This window comes from Camelina sativa, chromosome 7, assembly GCF_030686135.1.
Source record: "Camelina sativa cultivar CO46 ecotype springtype chromosome 7, ASM3068613v1".
Classification (NCBI taxonomy): domain Eukaryota; kingdom Viridiplantae; phylum Streptophyta; class Magnoliopsida; order Brassicales; family Brassicaceae; genus Camelina; species Camelina sativa.
The window spans coordinates 2,751,729-2,767,498 of NC_141886.1; the positions used below are offsets into that span (position 1 = coordinate 2,751,729).

Consider the following 15,770-nt stretch of genomic DNA (forward strand, 5'->3'; position numbering starts at 1 on the left):
TTGCTTAAAATGTTAATTGGAATTTAATATTGGGCCTTAAGCTTTATATAATTTAGGAAAGGCCCATTAGATATATAAATGAGTACGGGTCTTTGTAATCAATGGTGTGGTTTCGATACCAAACGTATTCTGGGAGAGATCAGGAGGACTCAACCAAAACAGCCAGCTTCCGTCCTCCGATCACGCCGCAGTAAATTTTACCACACTCTGGGTTTGTTTACCTCGCCGGAGACTTCAAGATGTCTGATTCCGACATGGACATTGACGATGATGAGGTCGAACAAAAGGTGCAAGTACATACAATTGGAGGAGAATCTCAATTGCTTCATAAACCAATTCAAGCTCCCAATCCCCAGAACGGTTAGTATTTGATTGAATTCGTGATTTGGTGCACGGTTTTGTTGATTGATTGTGTCAAAGTTTGTGAATTGATTTGATGGAAACACCTATTCTAATTGGAACTGATGAATTTATTTGTTCTAGAAGACAAGAGAGAATTATTAAAATTGACTAGATTTAGCTCTGATGAGAGGTTCGAAGACTTGAATGGTTTTGGTTGTAATTAGATTGTCACTGAAGCTCTCTTGTAAAAATTGTAGCTTTAACACGAAGTAGGCAAGTTCATTTACTGTTACAGTCTTACAGAACTCAAAGTTTTGTACTTTTGTTTCTGTAGGAAACTCTTTTGTTCATTCAAACTCGTCCCATGTAGATGTGAAGAGGCATTCTGTAACAACACCTTCAAATGAGCAAGCAAATATCATAAAGGAACAAGCTTTTGCTCAAGATAATGGAACTTTATCAAGGTTATGGCAAATTTTTTTCCTGTTAAAGTTTTACTGAAACTGAGCTTAGGAGTATGAGCCTTCTGTATTTTCCATGTTTTTGAAGTCATTATACTGAAAGATGATTCGTTTCTCAGATTTCCTGCTCCGGGTATAACGCCAAACAGTTTTTTCCCTGCCGCCGGTGAAGGGAATGAGCCAGAACAAAAACGTGCAGCTCATCTCTGCAAGTTTTTTGCTAAAGGGTGGTGTTTCAACGGGGTTTCCTGCAAGTTTCTACATGTGAAAGAGAATTCAAATTGCACTAGTCAACAACAGCCGGAAAATAACATGGCTGGAAGCAGTTATATCCAGTCTGATGTAGGTATGTAGTACCATTGGAATATTCTTTTGAAGATTTTGATATTTGTGATCCTGTGTTGAAGCAGTTCCAACAATATAGAGGTCGTTGAATACTTCTGGCCTTGTGGGGGTTAATTGCTCTTCATGAATTAACAAATACATTATTTTGCTTTTGTTTATTCAGCAAGAAGAATATCAGACAGCAATGAAGGTGTTAGAGTTTCCCAGTTAATCGGAAACGGCGTGACACCTTTGCATACCAGAGAGGATTTATCTCTCGTAAATCCCCCAGGTTCTCAGAGAGTTTTCTCCTCCATGTCTTTCGTCAATCCCCCAGGATCTCAGAGAGTTTTCCCGTTCAATAACGAGATGCGCTTTATGCCTTCATCTGAAAACACAGGAAGAGAGAGTTTGAAGCAAACGTGTGGTGCTCCTTTCACTGACAACAGGTCTCTAGTTATTAATAACAGCAATGCCTTCACATTGAGAAGCAGCTTTGTTCATGAGCATAGATCTCCTATCAGTTCCTATTTAAAACCAGACATGGGATCCTCTCGACCAGCCTGGACAGGATCATTGTCCAGTTCTGTAGCTTCTGTTCCTATGAATGAGGGTGCTTCTACCGTGGGGAATTTTGAAAAGGGGAATAATATATGTGGATCTCGATCACTTCCAACGCTTCAAGAGAGTCAGGCAGCTGTTTCTTCTGAGAAAGGTGCAGCATGCAACACAACTAGCAGTAAAAAGAAAGTTTCTTCAGACGATTGGGAACCTTCTGAACCCTTTAAAGCATCGTTTACAATTCCACCTTATATACTTCCCTCGTCTGATGCCCTCTACGATCCTTTCACGGATATAGAGAATCTAGGAGACAGATCTCGTAATGCTTCATTGTCAAGTAAAGGAGAACAGGCACGGAAAAATTCTCGCCAGCAGAAAGATGGTGATTCTGGTAGTGGTACCCAAGCACGGGAATGCAAGAATGATGATAAAAGCAGTTCATGCAGTCAAAATCAACACCAAGAAAGTGTGGCGAGAAGGAGTTTGGAAGCACATGGAGTAGTGGAAGGGGTGGCTACTTCAGTGGTTGATCAAAATGACACAGCAACACCTAGTAAAGAGATTTCTTCGGCGGCAGCTGCAGAGAATAGAGTTGTTTTGAAAAGGAGCAAGCCTGCAGGGCATGATGCTTGGCATAGAAGTGATGGGTCTTCATATAAAAAGACATTGAAATCAGATGAGATAGATGGTGAAGTGAGGTCAGATGCAGAGATAAAAGTAATGAGACAATTCCGAACTGCAGTTGTGGAAACCGTTAAAGAAATGTTGAAACCGTTGTGGCGTGAAGGTCGTCTTACCAAAGATGTGCATAACATGATAGTTAAAAAAGCTGCGGAGAAGGTAGTAAGCGCCGCAGTCCAGTTTCATCAGGTGCCAACTGACACCGGATCAGTTGATCAGTATCTTGGTTTGTCTGCAACCAAAATTGTGAAGCTTGTCGAGGTGAGTTTCTTAGACCGAAATTAAACACAAATGACCAGGGGTAAGCATTGTTGCCTTATAATCTGAAAACTTCCTCTGTTCATTTGCAGGGGTACGTTGAAAAGTACGGTAAACCCTGAGTTATCAAACCAAATGCCACTTTGGTGGCGATGGCAATGAGCTCGAATGGACGAGATTCTTGTAAATTATGTCATCCTTTCTTTTTCGTCAATTAGGATTTAGTACGTACCACCTAAATTCTTTTGGATCTCCATTTTCTATCCTTTAAAAATAATGGAACAAGGTTGGAAGTGGAGCTTGGTGGAGGATATGTGTATATATACAATTGTAAAACTCTTCAAAGCTTAAATTAGACTTTAAAAAGTTTTTCACCCTTGCAAAGATGATAGATACATATAGAGGTGGTTGCTTTGGAAGCAGATGGAGGGGAAAACAGGGAGAGACCGAATAATGAATGTTTTAAGGTATGTTCTCGATCATCTTGACTTTGTCTAATTGTTTGCATACAAAACCAACCAGGTTCATTAGTGATTAGTTTTTCTAGCATGTTAACCTCAAAACACCATGTACAAACTTCAAAATAAGCCTAGCTTATCCAACTAAGGAGATAGGGTAAGTACATAACTATGTTACAGCTTCCACGGGGTCCTTTATAATACTTTTCCACGAAATATGTTTGTTGTTTTTTTGTTCCTGTAATACTTTATATTACTTTTCCACGAAAAGCCTTTGGATACTTTGATTCACAAAGGTCCCACTACTTTCATGACTCTTCGTCCTTATCCATATCTCGATCCGACGATCTCTATCCATCCCGCATTTTTATATTTCCCACTCTCCTCCCTCACTGCTCACTCTTCTGATTATTATGGTTTGATCTATTTTATACTAGCATCAATGTATTAAATTTAAGGTTGAATACGTGTTATGATATACATATAAAATTGGCTTATCCGCGTTCTAATTTGCAAAGATATTGTGTATTACAAATGTTGTATGTTATATTCAAATGTTGTAAAATAACATAAAAATTACATGACATTATAAATAACAAACTTTTTTTTACAAATATATCATGGTATTTATATATGAAAGGAAAATAATAGTTGGCTATAAAAGTATTTTCAGAAGTTTTTAACGAAAATTCTGTTTTGTGCTCATATTTAAACTTCAGTTGTTGTTTTTTCAACTAATAATTTATCAATTGTTTCTTGTCTAATACTATTTCTCTAGATATATTTACGGGTCGAATAAAATAAGGGAGAGATAGACGACAAAAAAAAAAGAAGAAGATATTTTCAGAAATAGTTTTACAAATGGGTCTATAAAATAGATGAAGGAAGCCTCAAGTAAGTACTTCACACTTGATACCATTATCTCCAAGACTAACCAAAACAAAGAAAATCAGAAAGGGAAGATAGATAAAAGATGTGGGATGAAACTTTTGCCGGACCTAAGCCCGAGCATGGCCTTGGCCGCCTCCGCAATAAGATCACCGCCCAACCCCTTGACATCAAAAGTATTTGTTTATTTAACCTTAAGTCCATCATGAACTTGCATATATAGATGTATGTATGATCTCTTAATTACGTAATGATTTTTTGGAAGGTGTAGGAGAAGGGAGCAGTAGCAAAACTGTGTCGGCGGTTGCGGGGAGTCCTGGAACTCCGACGACGCCAGGATCGGCACGTAAGGAGAACGTGTGGAGAAGTGTGTTTCATCCAGGGAGTAACATAGCCACTAGAGGAATGGGCACAAACCTCTTCGACAAGCCTTCTCACCCAAACTCTCCCACAGTCTACGACTGGTACGTACTAAAACATTTGATATTAAAATTGTGATCGGACGGTTCAGATCAGATCTAAGATGTTTTGAACGTTGTTGTGATCCGTAGGCTGTACAGCGACGATACTAGGAGCCAGCACCGTTGAGCCGAGAGAGGCTGGAGTGACTGACATACACGCCGGTGACTTAGATATCATGTCTTGCTTCCGCCACGTGTTTGTTTACTGTTTCGTCTACTTTGCTTTGCATTCGCAACTTTTTTTGTTTTCTTGTCGTTTGTGGTTGTTAGTGAATAGTGACCGTTCGATCTCCACCATCTGGCTTGGTTTTGACGGTGGCGATATGTCCTGTTGTCTCTTGTAATGTTTATACTGTTCGGTAATATATTAGCTTCTCAAAGTTCTAATGATTTAGCTAACGATAGAATTTAACTTAACTATAGTTAGCATAATGGAATTTAACTTAACCTTGGTTGATCTAACATCAAAAAATAACAAAAACGTTAAACTTAACCATGGTTAGATGAATTAATTTGTTTGTTGTGTCAACTGTCAACAAAAAATTATGATAGTGATTTAATTATGGTTTAACTTAACTATGGTTGATCACTTGATCTCTAACCATGGAGTATAACCAAAACTTAACCATGGTTAGATGAATTCTTTGTGTCAACAAACAATTATGATAGTGATTTATTTGAAGTGTTTACATGTCTTTGGATAATGGATATAGTTTCCTAGTTGGGTACAGTTTTAACTAGGTGGGAAAAATATCGGTGGCGATATATACGTGCCCTTTCTAGTCTCTCTTGTAATGTTTATATATACTGTTCAGGCATGTAACGATTATCTTCGAAATGAGTTATATAGCTAACGATAGAATTATAACTTAACTATGGTTAGCATAGGTTGTGAATGGTTGTGCGGTATGCTCTGGACCGGTCCGTACTAAATTCACTATTCACCATTGCAGATCAGTGTGCACTACTTTATATTACAAAACTTTATACTTGTCTATATTTAAAAAAAAAAACTGTATACCGTGTGAATTGTACAATTGGTCCAATTTTTTTTGTTTATTCCATAAATCTTCCATACAAATTCCATACTAACAGTGAAAGTTGGATAAAAACATATTTTTTAATTAGTTGGATTGTTTTGTTCTCATTGGTTAAACTTATGATTTTTTGTACTTTTCAAAAATGTGTATATATATATATATGATCATTCATAAATGTTAAAAACTCACGAAAAAAATTAAATTCCCAAAAATAAAAACTAGAGCAACTAGAGAGAACTCTTTTCTCTTCGGTCATTGAAGCTTTTCAATCTTAGAAAGCTATTTTCTTGTTGAATTAACCATTTATCTCATCTCAAATTCATAAGTAAGTTTTATTACCTCATCTCATGTTTTTAGTTTAATTTTTTGAATCAACCAAATTATCAGTTTATTAACTAGTTTAATTTAGCTTATAAGTAGATATTTGAATCAACCATATTAATTTTGCTGATATGTTATGGGATAATCGAAATAATAATTTTTTATTTGTAATTTTAGAATCATTTTGTAATAGTTATTATTAATTATGATCAAAAATATTATTAAAATTATCTTATTTTTTTATACACACCACTCCAAACGTACTATGATCCAATTTTTACCATTTATAATAATACTATGATGTTATGCATATTATTGTATGGTGTTGTACATACCATTGTTTACTCCATACTATAATCTATTTTACTCCATATTAAAATGTTAATATGTATTATCGAATATGGAGTGTATGCACAACCATTCAAAGCCATAATGTAACTTAACCGTGGTTGATCTCATATCAATGAATTACAAAAAGTTAACCATGGTTAGATGAATGATTTATGTCAACAAGCAATTATGATAGTGATTTAGTTTAAGTTTAACTTGACTATAGTTGATCTCTTATATAACAAAAAAATCTAATCATGGTTAAATGCATTCTTGTGTTAACAAACAGCAATATGATAGTAATAAAGTTTATACATTTACATGTATTTGGATGTAATTGGGTACAATTAATAACTAGTTACTATAGCAGAAATAGTTATCTCTGAATAGAGATGTCAATTGATTTTAGAGACCATGTGCTGTCCATGTCCAAAGTAAATTGGACAGTTATGGTCATGACCAAATTTGAAGTGGTTAAATGGATCCAAAACCAATTTAGTCCGTTGATAAATGGTCTAAAATCATCTGGACATGGACCGTCTAATAAGCCTTAAAAATTAGAGATTTCAAATTTGGAGAAATTTTTTTTTCTTCATTTCGTCGATTACTCGATTTAATCAATTCTAAGTTTGATTTTGATTTTGTGTATTGTATCATTGTATGAGTTGGGGTTTTTAATATGAACAGATGATTGTGATTCTTCTGAATCTTCTTATTTGATTAGCCGCCGGTTTAGGTGAAGGTTATAAGGGTTATGAAAATTATGGATTTATAAATATAAATTTATGAGTTATGTACAGATTTAGTATGAGCTTATGAGTGTTATTTATGAATTTATGAGTATTATGATAAATTTAGCATAATTAAATTAATGTATTATCTAAACTTCATAGATAGTCCAATTAGTCATGGTCTTATTTGGTTTGTACTTATATAAATATAGTTCTGTTTGGATTTTGACCCTAAATATCCATAAAATAATGTATGTGTCCCGTCGAATTGACATTTCTACCTCCGAGTGACATGGACAGACGGATGATCTTTTCTTTTTTTTTTGTTAATTTTTTTTCTTTCTTTTACTGATTATTAACCTTCTCAACTCGATCTTATCCCCAAACATTTTTCTATGTGTAACCTCCTTATCCCATAATTCTTGTGTAACTAAGTGTTGGAAACTTTGGTACAAATTATTCTAACTCAGAAATAAAATAAGTGAAATATTTTTACTAAGCAGAGGGTAAATTTGTATAGCCCTCTGACCCTCTCTCTCATTATCTCATATTAAAAGTTTTAAATTTTAACTCTGCACTGCAAGCAAATGTTAGAAATTAATCAAAAACTGTTGAAAAAAAAAAAAAACAAAGTGACTTGCTCGGTGGGAGAATGGGAGAGAAGAAGACGACGACAACGACCGGAGAGGGATTAGGGTTTTACAAGGAATATGTAGCCGGAATGAATGCTGGTCTCGCCACTGTCGCCGTCGGCCACCCTTTCGACACCGTCAAGGTTACTTACTCAATTTTTCAGTTTTCTGAGTGTTTTATACCAATTGGGTATTATATGTGTTTCATGCTCCAATTCGAGAAGATTAGGCTTCAGACTCCCAATTCCAATTCCATTACTCAGCTTCTGAATTCTAAATCATGTGGTTTGCTCTAATTTACTGATGCATTGGTGTCACAAAGTGTTCTAAGTTCTGACATTGGACTATTCGATATAGACTTATATATAGATTTGTTGCTTATGAGCTTTCTAGCCATAAAAAAATCATGTCTTGTTTTTGTTTTTGGTAGTTTATCCTTGGATTGGTATCACTCATCTTAGGAAGTCATGATTGATTGATTCGTGGGGGGGGGGTGTAATTTGTATCTTTTTGTCTATCAGGTGAAACTTCAGAAACATAATACAGAGGTGCAAGGGATCAGATACAAAAACGGACTGCATTGTGCTTCTAGGATCCTGCAATCTGAAGGAGTATGTATTTCTCTGCACTCTTGTTGTGCTATGTCTCCTTAGTAGACTCTACCATCTATGAAAAACAATTTTAGTTCTTGAAAGTCTAGATTTTTTTCAGTGTCAATGAATACTTACTAGATGTCCATCATCATCATCTGGTTGGCTAGATACAAGTTTTTTTTGCTGACTTGAAATCTTTATTTAGGTCAAAGGACTTTACAGTGGAGCAACATCGTCGTTTTTGGGAATGGCCTTTGAAAGTTCATTGATGTTTGGTATATACTCCCAGGCAAAGCTGTTCTTGCGGGTAACATTTTTAGGCCAATTGATCTTTCACTGTCTTTCAGATATATGTATCTCTTACAGATTACATGATTTGGTTGTTTTTATGAAGGGAACTTTGCCGGATGATGGGCCACGCCCAGAGATAATTGTTCCGTCTGCTATGTTTGGTGGAGCTATTATTAGTTTTGTATTATGTCCAACAGAGCTAGTAAAGGTGAAATCTCCATAGCACCATTTCTCTTTCCCCTTTGATGGTTTCCATGGATTTTTTTGGACATTCACTGTTTTCTTCAGTGTAGAATGCAGATCCAAGGAACGGATTCTTTGGTTCCCAGCTTCCGTAGATACAACAGTCCTCTTGATTGTGCTGTTCAGACCGTCAAAAACGAAGGGGTGAGAAACTCTCGTTGCTAAAATTTTCTACTTAGAATCGAACATTAGGTTGATGGGGATATCATTCAGGTAACAGGTATTTTTCGTGGTGGTTCGGCAACATTGTTAAGAGAATGTACTGGAAATGCCGTCTTTTTTACTGTCTATGAGTACTTACGGTATCATATCCACTCGAGATTGGAGGATTCGAAGCTGAAAGATGGTTACTTGGTTGACATGGGGATTGGAGTTTTCACTGGTGGCCTTGGAGGCATAGCTGTAAGAAAAATCTATATAGTGTGTTTCATGAATTCAATCGAGTTTGTCATGATAAATGTTGCTATATAGTATATGAATATTACTCCTGTTTCTATGATGCAGTGCTGGTCAGCTGTTTTGCCCTTTGATGTAGCAAAAACAATTATCCAGACCTCTCCAGACAAAGCTACCGAGAGAAATCCTTTTAAAGTGTTGAGCTCGGTCGGCCAGCCATCTTTTCCCTCTATGAATCTAAATAGATATACAAAAGAGTATATGAAATATTGTTTTTGACATTAAATCATCTCTGCAGATTCACAAGAGGGCTGGACTCAAGGGATGCTATGCAGGTCTGGGTCCAACCATTGTGAGAGCATTCCCTGCTAATGCTGCAGCAATCGTTGCTTGGGAGTTCTCAATGAAAATGTTGGGAATCAAACGTGACTAGAAGTAGTCTTCCAATCTAATTTATTTGGTCCGATTTATAGATGTCAGTCAGGCCTTTGATGAGCTTTCTTGTAAGAGAACTACATATATCAAGAATCAAAAGTGTCTTCCAAATTATTATTTTTGATAGCGTTTTAGCTCTCTCTCCTCATATGTTGATTGCAAAACATATATAGATTTCTGGTCTAGTATATGATCTTGGCTTGTAATAACATTTCCTAAGTTTACACAGTCTTACACATAATATTTCAAGCATTTACTTAGTCTCAATGCATTTATTTAATCATGTCGTAGGTTTAGCATATATAGCTTTGATTGCAGGCATTATGGAGAAACAGAGAGATACACAGGGGATTACAAGACAAGGAGCTATAAAAGAGACTGACAGAAGAGAGTAAGCAAAGCCTGTTTCATTAACCTTCAAATCGGCATCTCACACCCTTCACCGTCTTTATTCAATTGCGCTTTTTCTCCTTCTCTCGTTGTGTCCAGCTAAGCGTCTCCTGCAACTCCGCTTGGCTTTATCAAACTCACCGAGCTCGTGAAACCTTAGAAACCAAAGTTAAAAAAATCTCATATTTCTTGTTCTTTGGTTGTTGTTTGAAAAAGATGACAGAAGTTTACCTGCTGCATTGTTGGCAGAAACGTTGGTGAAGACCAGAGATCCGAACAATAGGAGCTTTGGCATGAAACTCGCAGACTTTGTGTCGTTTGTGGTACTGTTTGGCTTTGCTCATATCCACGGTACAACTCTGGACCTGACAAACTCCACTACTACCCGCAACTTTACCTTTCTGCTTCTTCTCCAAAGCCTCTTCTTCTTCTTCGAAAGTATCTTCATCTTCTGTTTCTTCTTCTTCTTCTTCTTCTTCTTCTTCTTCTTCTTCTTGCTCATCCTCACTCAATTCTCTTAAACTCCTCTTCCCTTCCGCCTTGCTTCTTCTCATACTCATTTGCAAAATTCAACACCCACACACTCTCTCTCTATCTCACATGAAAGATGGAACAAGAAGAGAAAGAGAAATAAAGGACCCCCAAAACAATAGTGGGGAAGGATCTTAGGTGCTTTGGACCACAAAAATTTTACTCTTTTATTTTCCTCATCACGTCCTAAGGTATAAAAATTATTAGCATGTTGTGTAAAAAAAAAAAGTACGAACAAGCTTAGTGCTCTATTATTTTGTGTACACACACATGTATCCTTAAAACCTGACGAGGACCAGGGTTTATTTTGTGGTTTAAGTTATGGTCGATGCTATGTCGCCACCCGGATTCATATTATCATATATGCATGTAGTTGACAAGACAATACAGAGAAAGAATCATGGGATGGCTCATTAAGTTATGATCCTTGGTAGGTTTGTATCAAAATAAAATCTCTTTGTCGAACTCGTAAGAATATTATTTGGTTACAAAGAGAAGTTATTTCGATATTATAGCATATAGGGCCACCACTAAATTAATTTGACAATTTAGTTTCTTGTTTGGTGAAGATGATAAGGTCGATCAAGTTAGTCATCGGGGCCACGAAGCCAAAAGTAGCCATATAAGAATGGTCCAAACGTGAATGTATTCATTTTCCAATTTGTAATTTGTTAGCATAATGAAACGGTAAATTACAGCAAATTTGTATGTTGTATTGTTTTCTTTGACCAATCAAAATTATACATAGCACTATATTTAATTATATATCTAACTCAACTGTGAATAGATTTTGCCATTTTATGTCGTTAGTTAGATCCATGCATATCTATACAAACACACAAATGTAGAAATGGTACAGCTATGCAAAGGTTTGCTTTCTAGCTCTTAGAGGCTAATGGACAAATCTATATTTTTGTCACCCCTCGTTTTACTATTTTACAAAACTGAACCACCAGTAAAATATTGTATCATCGCTGACTTTTAAAAGTCGATCGCCTGAATGAAAACCTTAGTACAGTATGCCGAGGCATAATCTAGAATTGAGATTCACGACACTGACATAAAACGAATCGAACAATAAAATGAAAAAAAAAAAAAAAAAAAACTGATTTTAAAACGAGTTGTGTAATGTGTTTGATATGCACTATTGTATAGAATCATATCTTATATACAAACTTTGAATAAAACTTTTAAATTTGCTTAAATTTCAATTATCTTATTTTTAACACTACTTATTTTGTAATGACCGGATCAACACCTTCCAAAATCTAACTAAAGCTAGAAAGTTAGGGTTTTTAATCACATATATATATATAGTGAATAGTGACCATAGTGAGTAGTGACCAATGAGCAAACCAAATGTGAGGTCCTCAATACTTATTACTTTAGTCGACTTTGATCTCTAACTTAAATCCACATAACGAACATCACGTTAAAAAATAAACTTATTAATTTTTTTTTTTTACATATTTTATGATCTTTTGATCACGACAAATATGAATGATCAGTAATACCATCATGATTTTTTGTTCATTTACATCATGATTAGATCTTCAGTACTTATTACAATGATGGATTTATTATGGCACTTGAAAATACATCAAACGGTTCTACAAACCACTTAACAACGGATAATTTTATTTGCACCACGTTCACAATAAACTATTTAATCACATATGGGACAATGACAATCGATATAGGTAAGTTGGCCTCCATTGATTTGCATAAATCTCATATTTCTTACAACCTAATCGCATATATGACATAGTGACATATACCAAAAAAAAATTACAGAAAACATTTGATTAATTCACCACTAGGTCAAAAGAGCATCAACTTCATACTATGAATTTAGATACGTATTAATTATGACAACAAGATGAATATAAACAAAGTATTAGGAACCCACACATTCCTATAGGCAGTAGACTCGTCAGCTGTCATATGACACTACTACACATTATTGTACTGCCTGTCAATTTTTGTTTACATCTTTTGTTCAGCAAGCATCTCATTCTCATTCAGTCCTTCTCTTCTTTTTCATTTCCTTTCCCCATTAAACCAATTCAACTCGACGGTAAATATGATGGATCGATTAATATTATACAACCTCCGTTAACTTTTTGGATAGTATAAATAAATATTTGTGGCTAAAACTTCGAGATAGAAACTAATTCAACAAGCCCGGAGACATATCATGACAAAACTATCTGTGTAAAAAAAAAAAAAACAAAACTATCTTCTTCTCATACAGTTATAATATTTTTGTTACGTACGTACAAACTTTAGAAGTAGATTTTTATTGACATCAGTGTATAGTTGTATTAGTGCATATATATACGAGAAGGAACATGAAGAAATGACGACGTTGGTGATATGTTAGTAAATAGTAAAAACTCTTTGCTTTGTTTTCTTATAAATCTTTGGAATGGACAGACAATAAAGAAGAGAAGTGGTGGGGGAACCTTAACTTCACCACGTGACACACCAACGAGCAACGCTAAATTGAATTTTCAATTTTGAGTGGGGACGTTTGGTTGTACACCCATTTATTTTTTTGGTCATCTTTCAATTTGCAAAACACACTTTGACAAAATCTATAGAGAGAAGAGATCAATGCGACCAATTTTTCCAAACCCCATTGTCTTATATAGCAGGCTATAACTCTAAGATAGAGTAATTGATAAAACCACCTTCAACATAGCTTCAAAATATGTTTGGCCAAAATATCTTGGTTAAAATGTATAATGTTTAATTTAACATTGTTTCGATCCTTTTTTTGTCTTTTAAGATTAGTGATCTAAAGATTAGAGTATCCGAAATTATATCCTAGTGATTCATCCATCAACTTCTTTAATCATTTACTCTAGGTCATAAAGGGAAAGTAAGTAAAGGGCCTTCAACTTATGAGCCCATATCGACCAAATGGACCGCAGGACACTAAAAATGTAATGTGATAAAAGTAAGATGGGTTTAAATGTTACTACGGAATATATTGTGGCCAATTTGTAAAAAACTAAAAGTTAATAATTTACTTTAAAAGCCCCCACAGATAATCTTCTTTTCAGTTTAGACCAATCTGGTGCTGGATAAGCCTCTGCTTCCCTTTCCGTCATCCAAAAAAACCTCTCCATATTTCAATGGCGACAGCATCAGCTCTCTCTTCACTCACTTCTCTCTCCCTCCACACAGGAACCTCATCTCTCATCTCTTCCTCAACAACAAAACCCATCGTCTCCTTCTCCTCATTCCTCAACCGCCGCGTCTCATCATCTCTCACTCTCGTCAAAGCCTCCAACGAGCAAACCGAAACTTTCTTCTTCGAGGATCAGACCCCGGAGATAACAGCTAATGTCGTATTCGACCCACCAATTGCTCCCGAAGGCTTCGTCGATCCTCCTTACTTCGACGAAGGAAGCGACGAGACTGAGGAAGAGATCGCGACGGCGTTCGAAGAGCTCTACGGTCCTGCGTATAGTGGTGAGAGCATGCTTGGTAAAGACATTTATGTGATGGATTCAAAGTTTAAGAAGAGTTCAGGTATTGGTGGGAAGCCCAAAAAGGATAAGATTAGAGATGGGTTTGAAGAGAGAGTTGTGCAGGTTAGGAGAGTTACTAAGGTTGTTAAAGGTGGGAAGCAATTGAAGTTTAGAGCTATTGTTGTTGTTGGTGATAAGCAAGGCAATGTTGGTGTTGGTTGTGCTAAGGCTAAAGAAGTTGTTGCTGCTGTTCAGAAATCTGCTATTGATGCTAGGAGGAACATTGTTCAAGTTCCTATGACCAAGTACTCCACTTTCCCCCACAGGTAAAAAAAAAATTTTGAATTTTATGTTTGTTATGTGTGTTGATGTGTTGGAAGATTTGGTTTTGGATGAGAAAAGAGTCTTTCTTGGTGATGGACTTTGATTTTGGGGGGTTAGTTCTTGTTAGCATTGTGCAACCATGGTTGTGTTGGATTTTAGGATTGGTGTTATGGGACTTGGTACTCAAAATCTTATATTTGTGTCCTAATGGTTAGAAGAATCGTTTTTGGTCAATCAATTGGCAATGAACTAAGATTTTGGGATTTAGTCTTCTTAGCATTGTGCAGCCATCATGGTTGTGTTGGATGTGGATTTTTTACTTGGTTTAAGCATTGGTGGTGTGATGGTCTTTTGAAACTGATGTTTGCATTGTGCACAAACGTTTAGTTGATAGGCCATGGAGGTAAAGCTTAGGGAAAGTTTATGTTTCTGAATGTTTTGGTTATGTTTTTAGAGGGTTTGTTTGGTTTTGTTTTATAGATCAGAGGGTGATTATGGAGCAGCCAAGGTGATGCTTAGACCAGCTTCACCAGGTACTGGTGTGATTGCTGGAGGAGCGGTTCGGATTGTGCTAGAGATGGCTGGAGTTGAGAATGCATTGGGGAAACAGCTCGGAAGCAACAATGCTCTCAATAATGCAAGGGCTACTCTTGCAGCAGTGCAACAGATGAGACAGTTCCGCGATGTTGCTCAAGAGCGTGGAATCCCCATGGAAGAACTCTGGAAGTGAAAAAACTCATCTTCTCTTAACATTTTCACCCTCTTTTGTTTTCTTTCCAATGTCAGAAAGAGATTCTGGTAACACCAAAGAGGTGTCCTGTAATTCATGAGAAAAATATGTTTATTTTGAAATAGCAATCCTTTCTTCTTCCACAAAAGTTCACAAGGACCGAATCTATCACAGAGAGCTCTAGCTTTGGTTAAATATGATTCATTTTCTAAAGGATCTCAAAGATTTGTCTGCTCGTTGAGATATATATGATGCATGATGTGTGTTTCCAGCAAAAACATGTAAAACAACGTCGTCAAGATGCAAAAACATCGTGATGTAGATGTGTGTTATCTTGTTAGGCAAAGTGATGCAGGGAAGTCACCATCAACGCAACTCAGCACATATGACAAGCACTGCAAACGGCTCCTGAATTGAACTACATTGTACATCTATCTCGACATTGCAACATGTACTTGAAACCACTGTAGACCAGCTGACACACGATACAATAGAATAAGTTAAAACTATGTTCATCATTTGGAATAGTGTTTGGGATAAGAAGGGTGGTTGATCTTTAAGGGTGACTTGGCACATTCCTTGTGGAGATAGAACTTGCAATGAGGAAAACAGTGGCATTTTATGTCATTCATAGTTGCAGAGCAATCAACCGAAACACTCAAGAGTGTAAGAAATTTTGGTGGATACTGAATATGAAATTTATGTGGTTTAGAATCTCCATGACTTGGGTTATAGATCTGCCTATATATTAGCCATAGCCAATGTAAAAAAGTGGCTAGTGATAAGCAGTAACAATAGAGAAAAAAGGTGGAGAACTATGGCCAGATACTGCTAGTGTTCGCTCAGCAGTAGTAATAATAACATTGTAAA

General features: G+C 36.1%; 5 protein-coding genes across 7 annotated transcripts; 4 read left to right on the forward strand and 1 right to left on the reverse strand.

Moving 5' to 3' along the window:
• Nucleotides 1–76: 76 nt before the first annotated feature.
• Nucleotides 77–2,996, forward strand: LOC104700053 (protein FRIGIDA-ESSENTIAL 1). The gene is made up of 5 exons (XM_087458150.1): nucleotides 77–360; nucleotides 677–806; nucleotides 923–1,149; nucleotides 1,312–2,630; nucleotides 2,720–2,996. The coding sequence occupies exons 1-5, from the start codon at nucleotides 240–242 to the stop codon at nucleotides 2,747–2,749; spliced, it is 1,827 nt and encodes a 608-aa protein (XP_087314276.1). The 5' UTR covers nucleotides 77–239; the 3' UTR covers nucleotides 2,750–2,996.
• A 989-nt stretch (nucleotides 2,997–3,985) lies between these two features.
• Nucleotides 3,986–4,814, forward strand: LOC104700054 (dormancy-associated protein homolog 1). Its single transcript, XM_010415500.2, has 3 exons — nucleotides 3,986–4,149; nucleotides 4,239–4,437; nucleotides 4,525–4,814. The coding sequence occupies exons 1-3, from the start codon at nucleotides 4,059–4,061 to the stop codon at nucleotides 4,559–4,561; spliced, it is 327 nt and encodes a 108-aa protein (XP_010413802.1). The 5' UTR covers nucleotides 3,986–4,058; the 3' UTR covers nucleotides 4,562–4,814.
• A 2,419-nt stretch (nucleotides 4,815–7,233) lies between these two features.
• LOC104700056 (mitochondrial arginine transporter BAC1) lies at nucleotides 7,234–9,698 on the forward strand. Of its 3 annotated transcripts, none has more exons than XR_015561846.1 (8): nucleotides 7,234–7,631; nucleotides 8,010–8,099; nucleotides 8,287–8,388; nucleotides 8,476–8,580; nucleotides 8,661–8,759; nucleotides 8,836–9,017; nucleotides 9,120–9,218; nucleotides 9,310–9,698. XR_015561846.1 is itself a non-coding variant. In XM_010415502.3 (8 exons), exons 1-8 carry the CDS (start codon nucleotides 7,509–7,511, stop codon nucleotides 9,442–9,444), a joined length of 942 nt encoding a protein of 313 aa, XP_010413804.1. In that variant the 5' UTR covers nucleotides 7,240–7,508; the 3' UTR covers nucleotides 9,445–9,698. The 3 variants fall into 3 exon arrangements, 2 of the variants coding, with proteins under 2 accessions (XP_010413804.1, XP_087314277.1); XM_010415502.3 differs by having other exon boundaries at nucleotides 7,240–7,631; nucleotides 8,829–9,017; XM_087458151.1 differs by having other exon boundaries at nucleotides 7,281–7,631; nucleotides 8,287–8,580; nucleotides 8,829–9,017.
• On the reverse strand, nucleotides 9,690–10,883 carry LOC104700055 (squamosa promoter-binding-like protein 3). Its single transcript, XM_010415501.3, has 2 exons — nucleotides 10,068–10,883; nucleotides 9,690–9,991 (listed from the first exon to the last, which is right to left on the reverse strand). Exons 1-2 carry the CDS (start codon nucleotides 10,394–10,396, stop codon nucleotides 9,895–9,897), a joined length of 426 nt encoding a protein of 141 aa, XP_010413803.1. The 5' UTR covers nucleotides 10,397–10,883; the 3' UTR covers nucleotides 9,690–9,894.
• A 2,487-nt stretch (nucleotides 10,884–13,370) lies between these two features.
• On the forward strand, nucleotides 13,371–15,048 carry LOC104700057 (small ribosomal subunit protein uS5c-like). Its single transcript, XM_010415504.3, has 2 exons — nucleotides 13,371–14,172; nucleotides 14,651–15,048. Exons 1-2 carry the CDS (start codon nucleotides 13,508–13,510, stop codon nucleotides 14,898–14,900), a joined length of 915 nt encoding a protein of 304 aa, XP_010413806.1. The 5' UTR covers nucleotides 13,371–13,507; the 3' UTR covers nucleotides 14,901–15,048.
• The last annotated feature ends 722 nt before the right edge of the window (nucleotides 15,049–15,770 follow it).

Coding starts and splice junctions, on each gene's coding strand:
- LOC104700055 (XM_010415501.3), bottom strand. CDS start 10,396: ATGAGTATGAGAAGAAGCAAGGCGGAAGGGAAGAGGAGTTTAAGAGAA. Junction 9,992..10,067: donor TTCTGCCAACAATGCAGCAG/GTAAACTTCTGT, acceptor TTGGTTTCTAAG/GTTTCACGAGCTCGGTGAGT.
- LOC104700056 (XM_087458151.1), top strand. CDS start 7,509: ATGGGAGAGAAGAAGACGACGACAACGACCGGAGAGGGATTAGGGTTT. Junction 8,581..8,660: donor GTCCAACAGAGCTAGTAAAG/GTGAAATCTCCA, acceptor TGTTTTCTTCAG/TGTAGAATGCAGATCCAAGG. Junction 9,018..9,119: donor GTGGCCTTGGAGGCATAGCT/GTAAGAAAAATC, acceptor TCTATGATGCAG/TGCTGGTCAGCTGTTTTGCC.
- LOC104700053 (XM_087458150.1), top strand. CDS start 240: ATGTCTGATTCCGACATGGACATTGACGATGATGAGGTCGAACAAAAG. Junction 361..676: donor AGCTCCCAATCCCCAGAACG/GTTAGTATTTGA, acceptor TTGTTTCTGTAG/GAAACTCTTTTGTTCATTCA. Junction 2,631..2,719: donor AAATTGTGAAGCTTGTCGAG/GTGAGTTTCTTA, acceptor GTTCATTTGCAG/GGGTACGTTGAAAAGTACGG.
- LOC104700054 (XM_010415500.2), top strand. CDS start 4,059: ATGTGGGATGAAACTTTTGCCGGACCTAAGCCCGAGCATGGCCTTGGC. Junction 4,150..4,238: donor CCAACCCCTTGACATCAAAA/GTATTTGTTTAT, acceptor ATTTTTTGGAAG/GTGTAGGAGAAGGGAGCAGT. Junction 4,438..4,524: donor TCTCCCACAGTCTACGACTG/GTACGTACTAAA, acceptor TGTGATCCGTAG/GCTGTACAGCGACGATACTA.
- LOC104700057 (XM_010415504.3), top strand. CDS start 13,508: ATGGCGACAGCATCAGCTCTCTCTTCACTCACTTCTCTCTCCCTCCAC. Junction 14,173..14,650: donor TACTCCACTTTCCCCCACAG/GTAAAAAAAAAA, acceptor TTTGTTTTATAG/ATCAGAGGGTGATTATGGAG.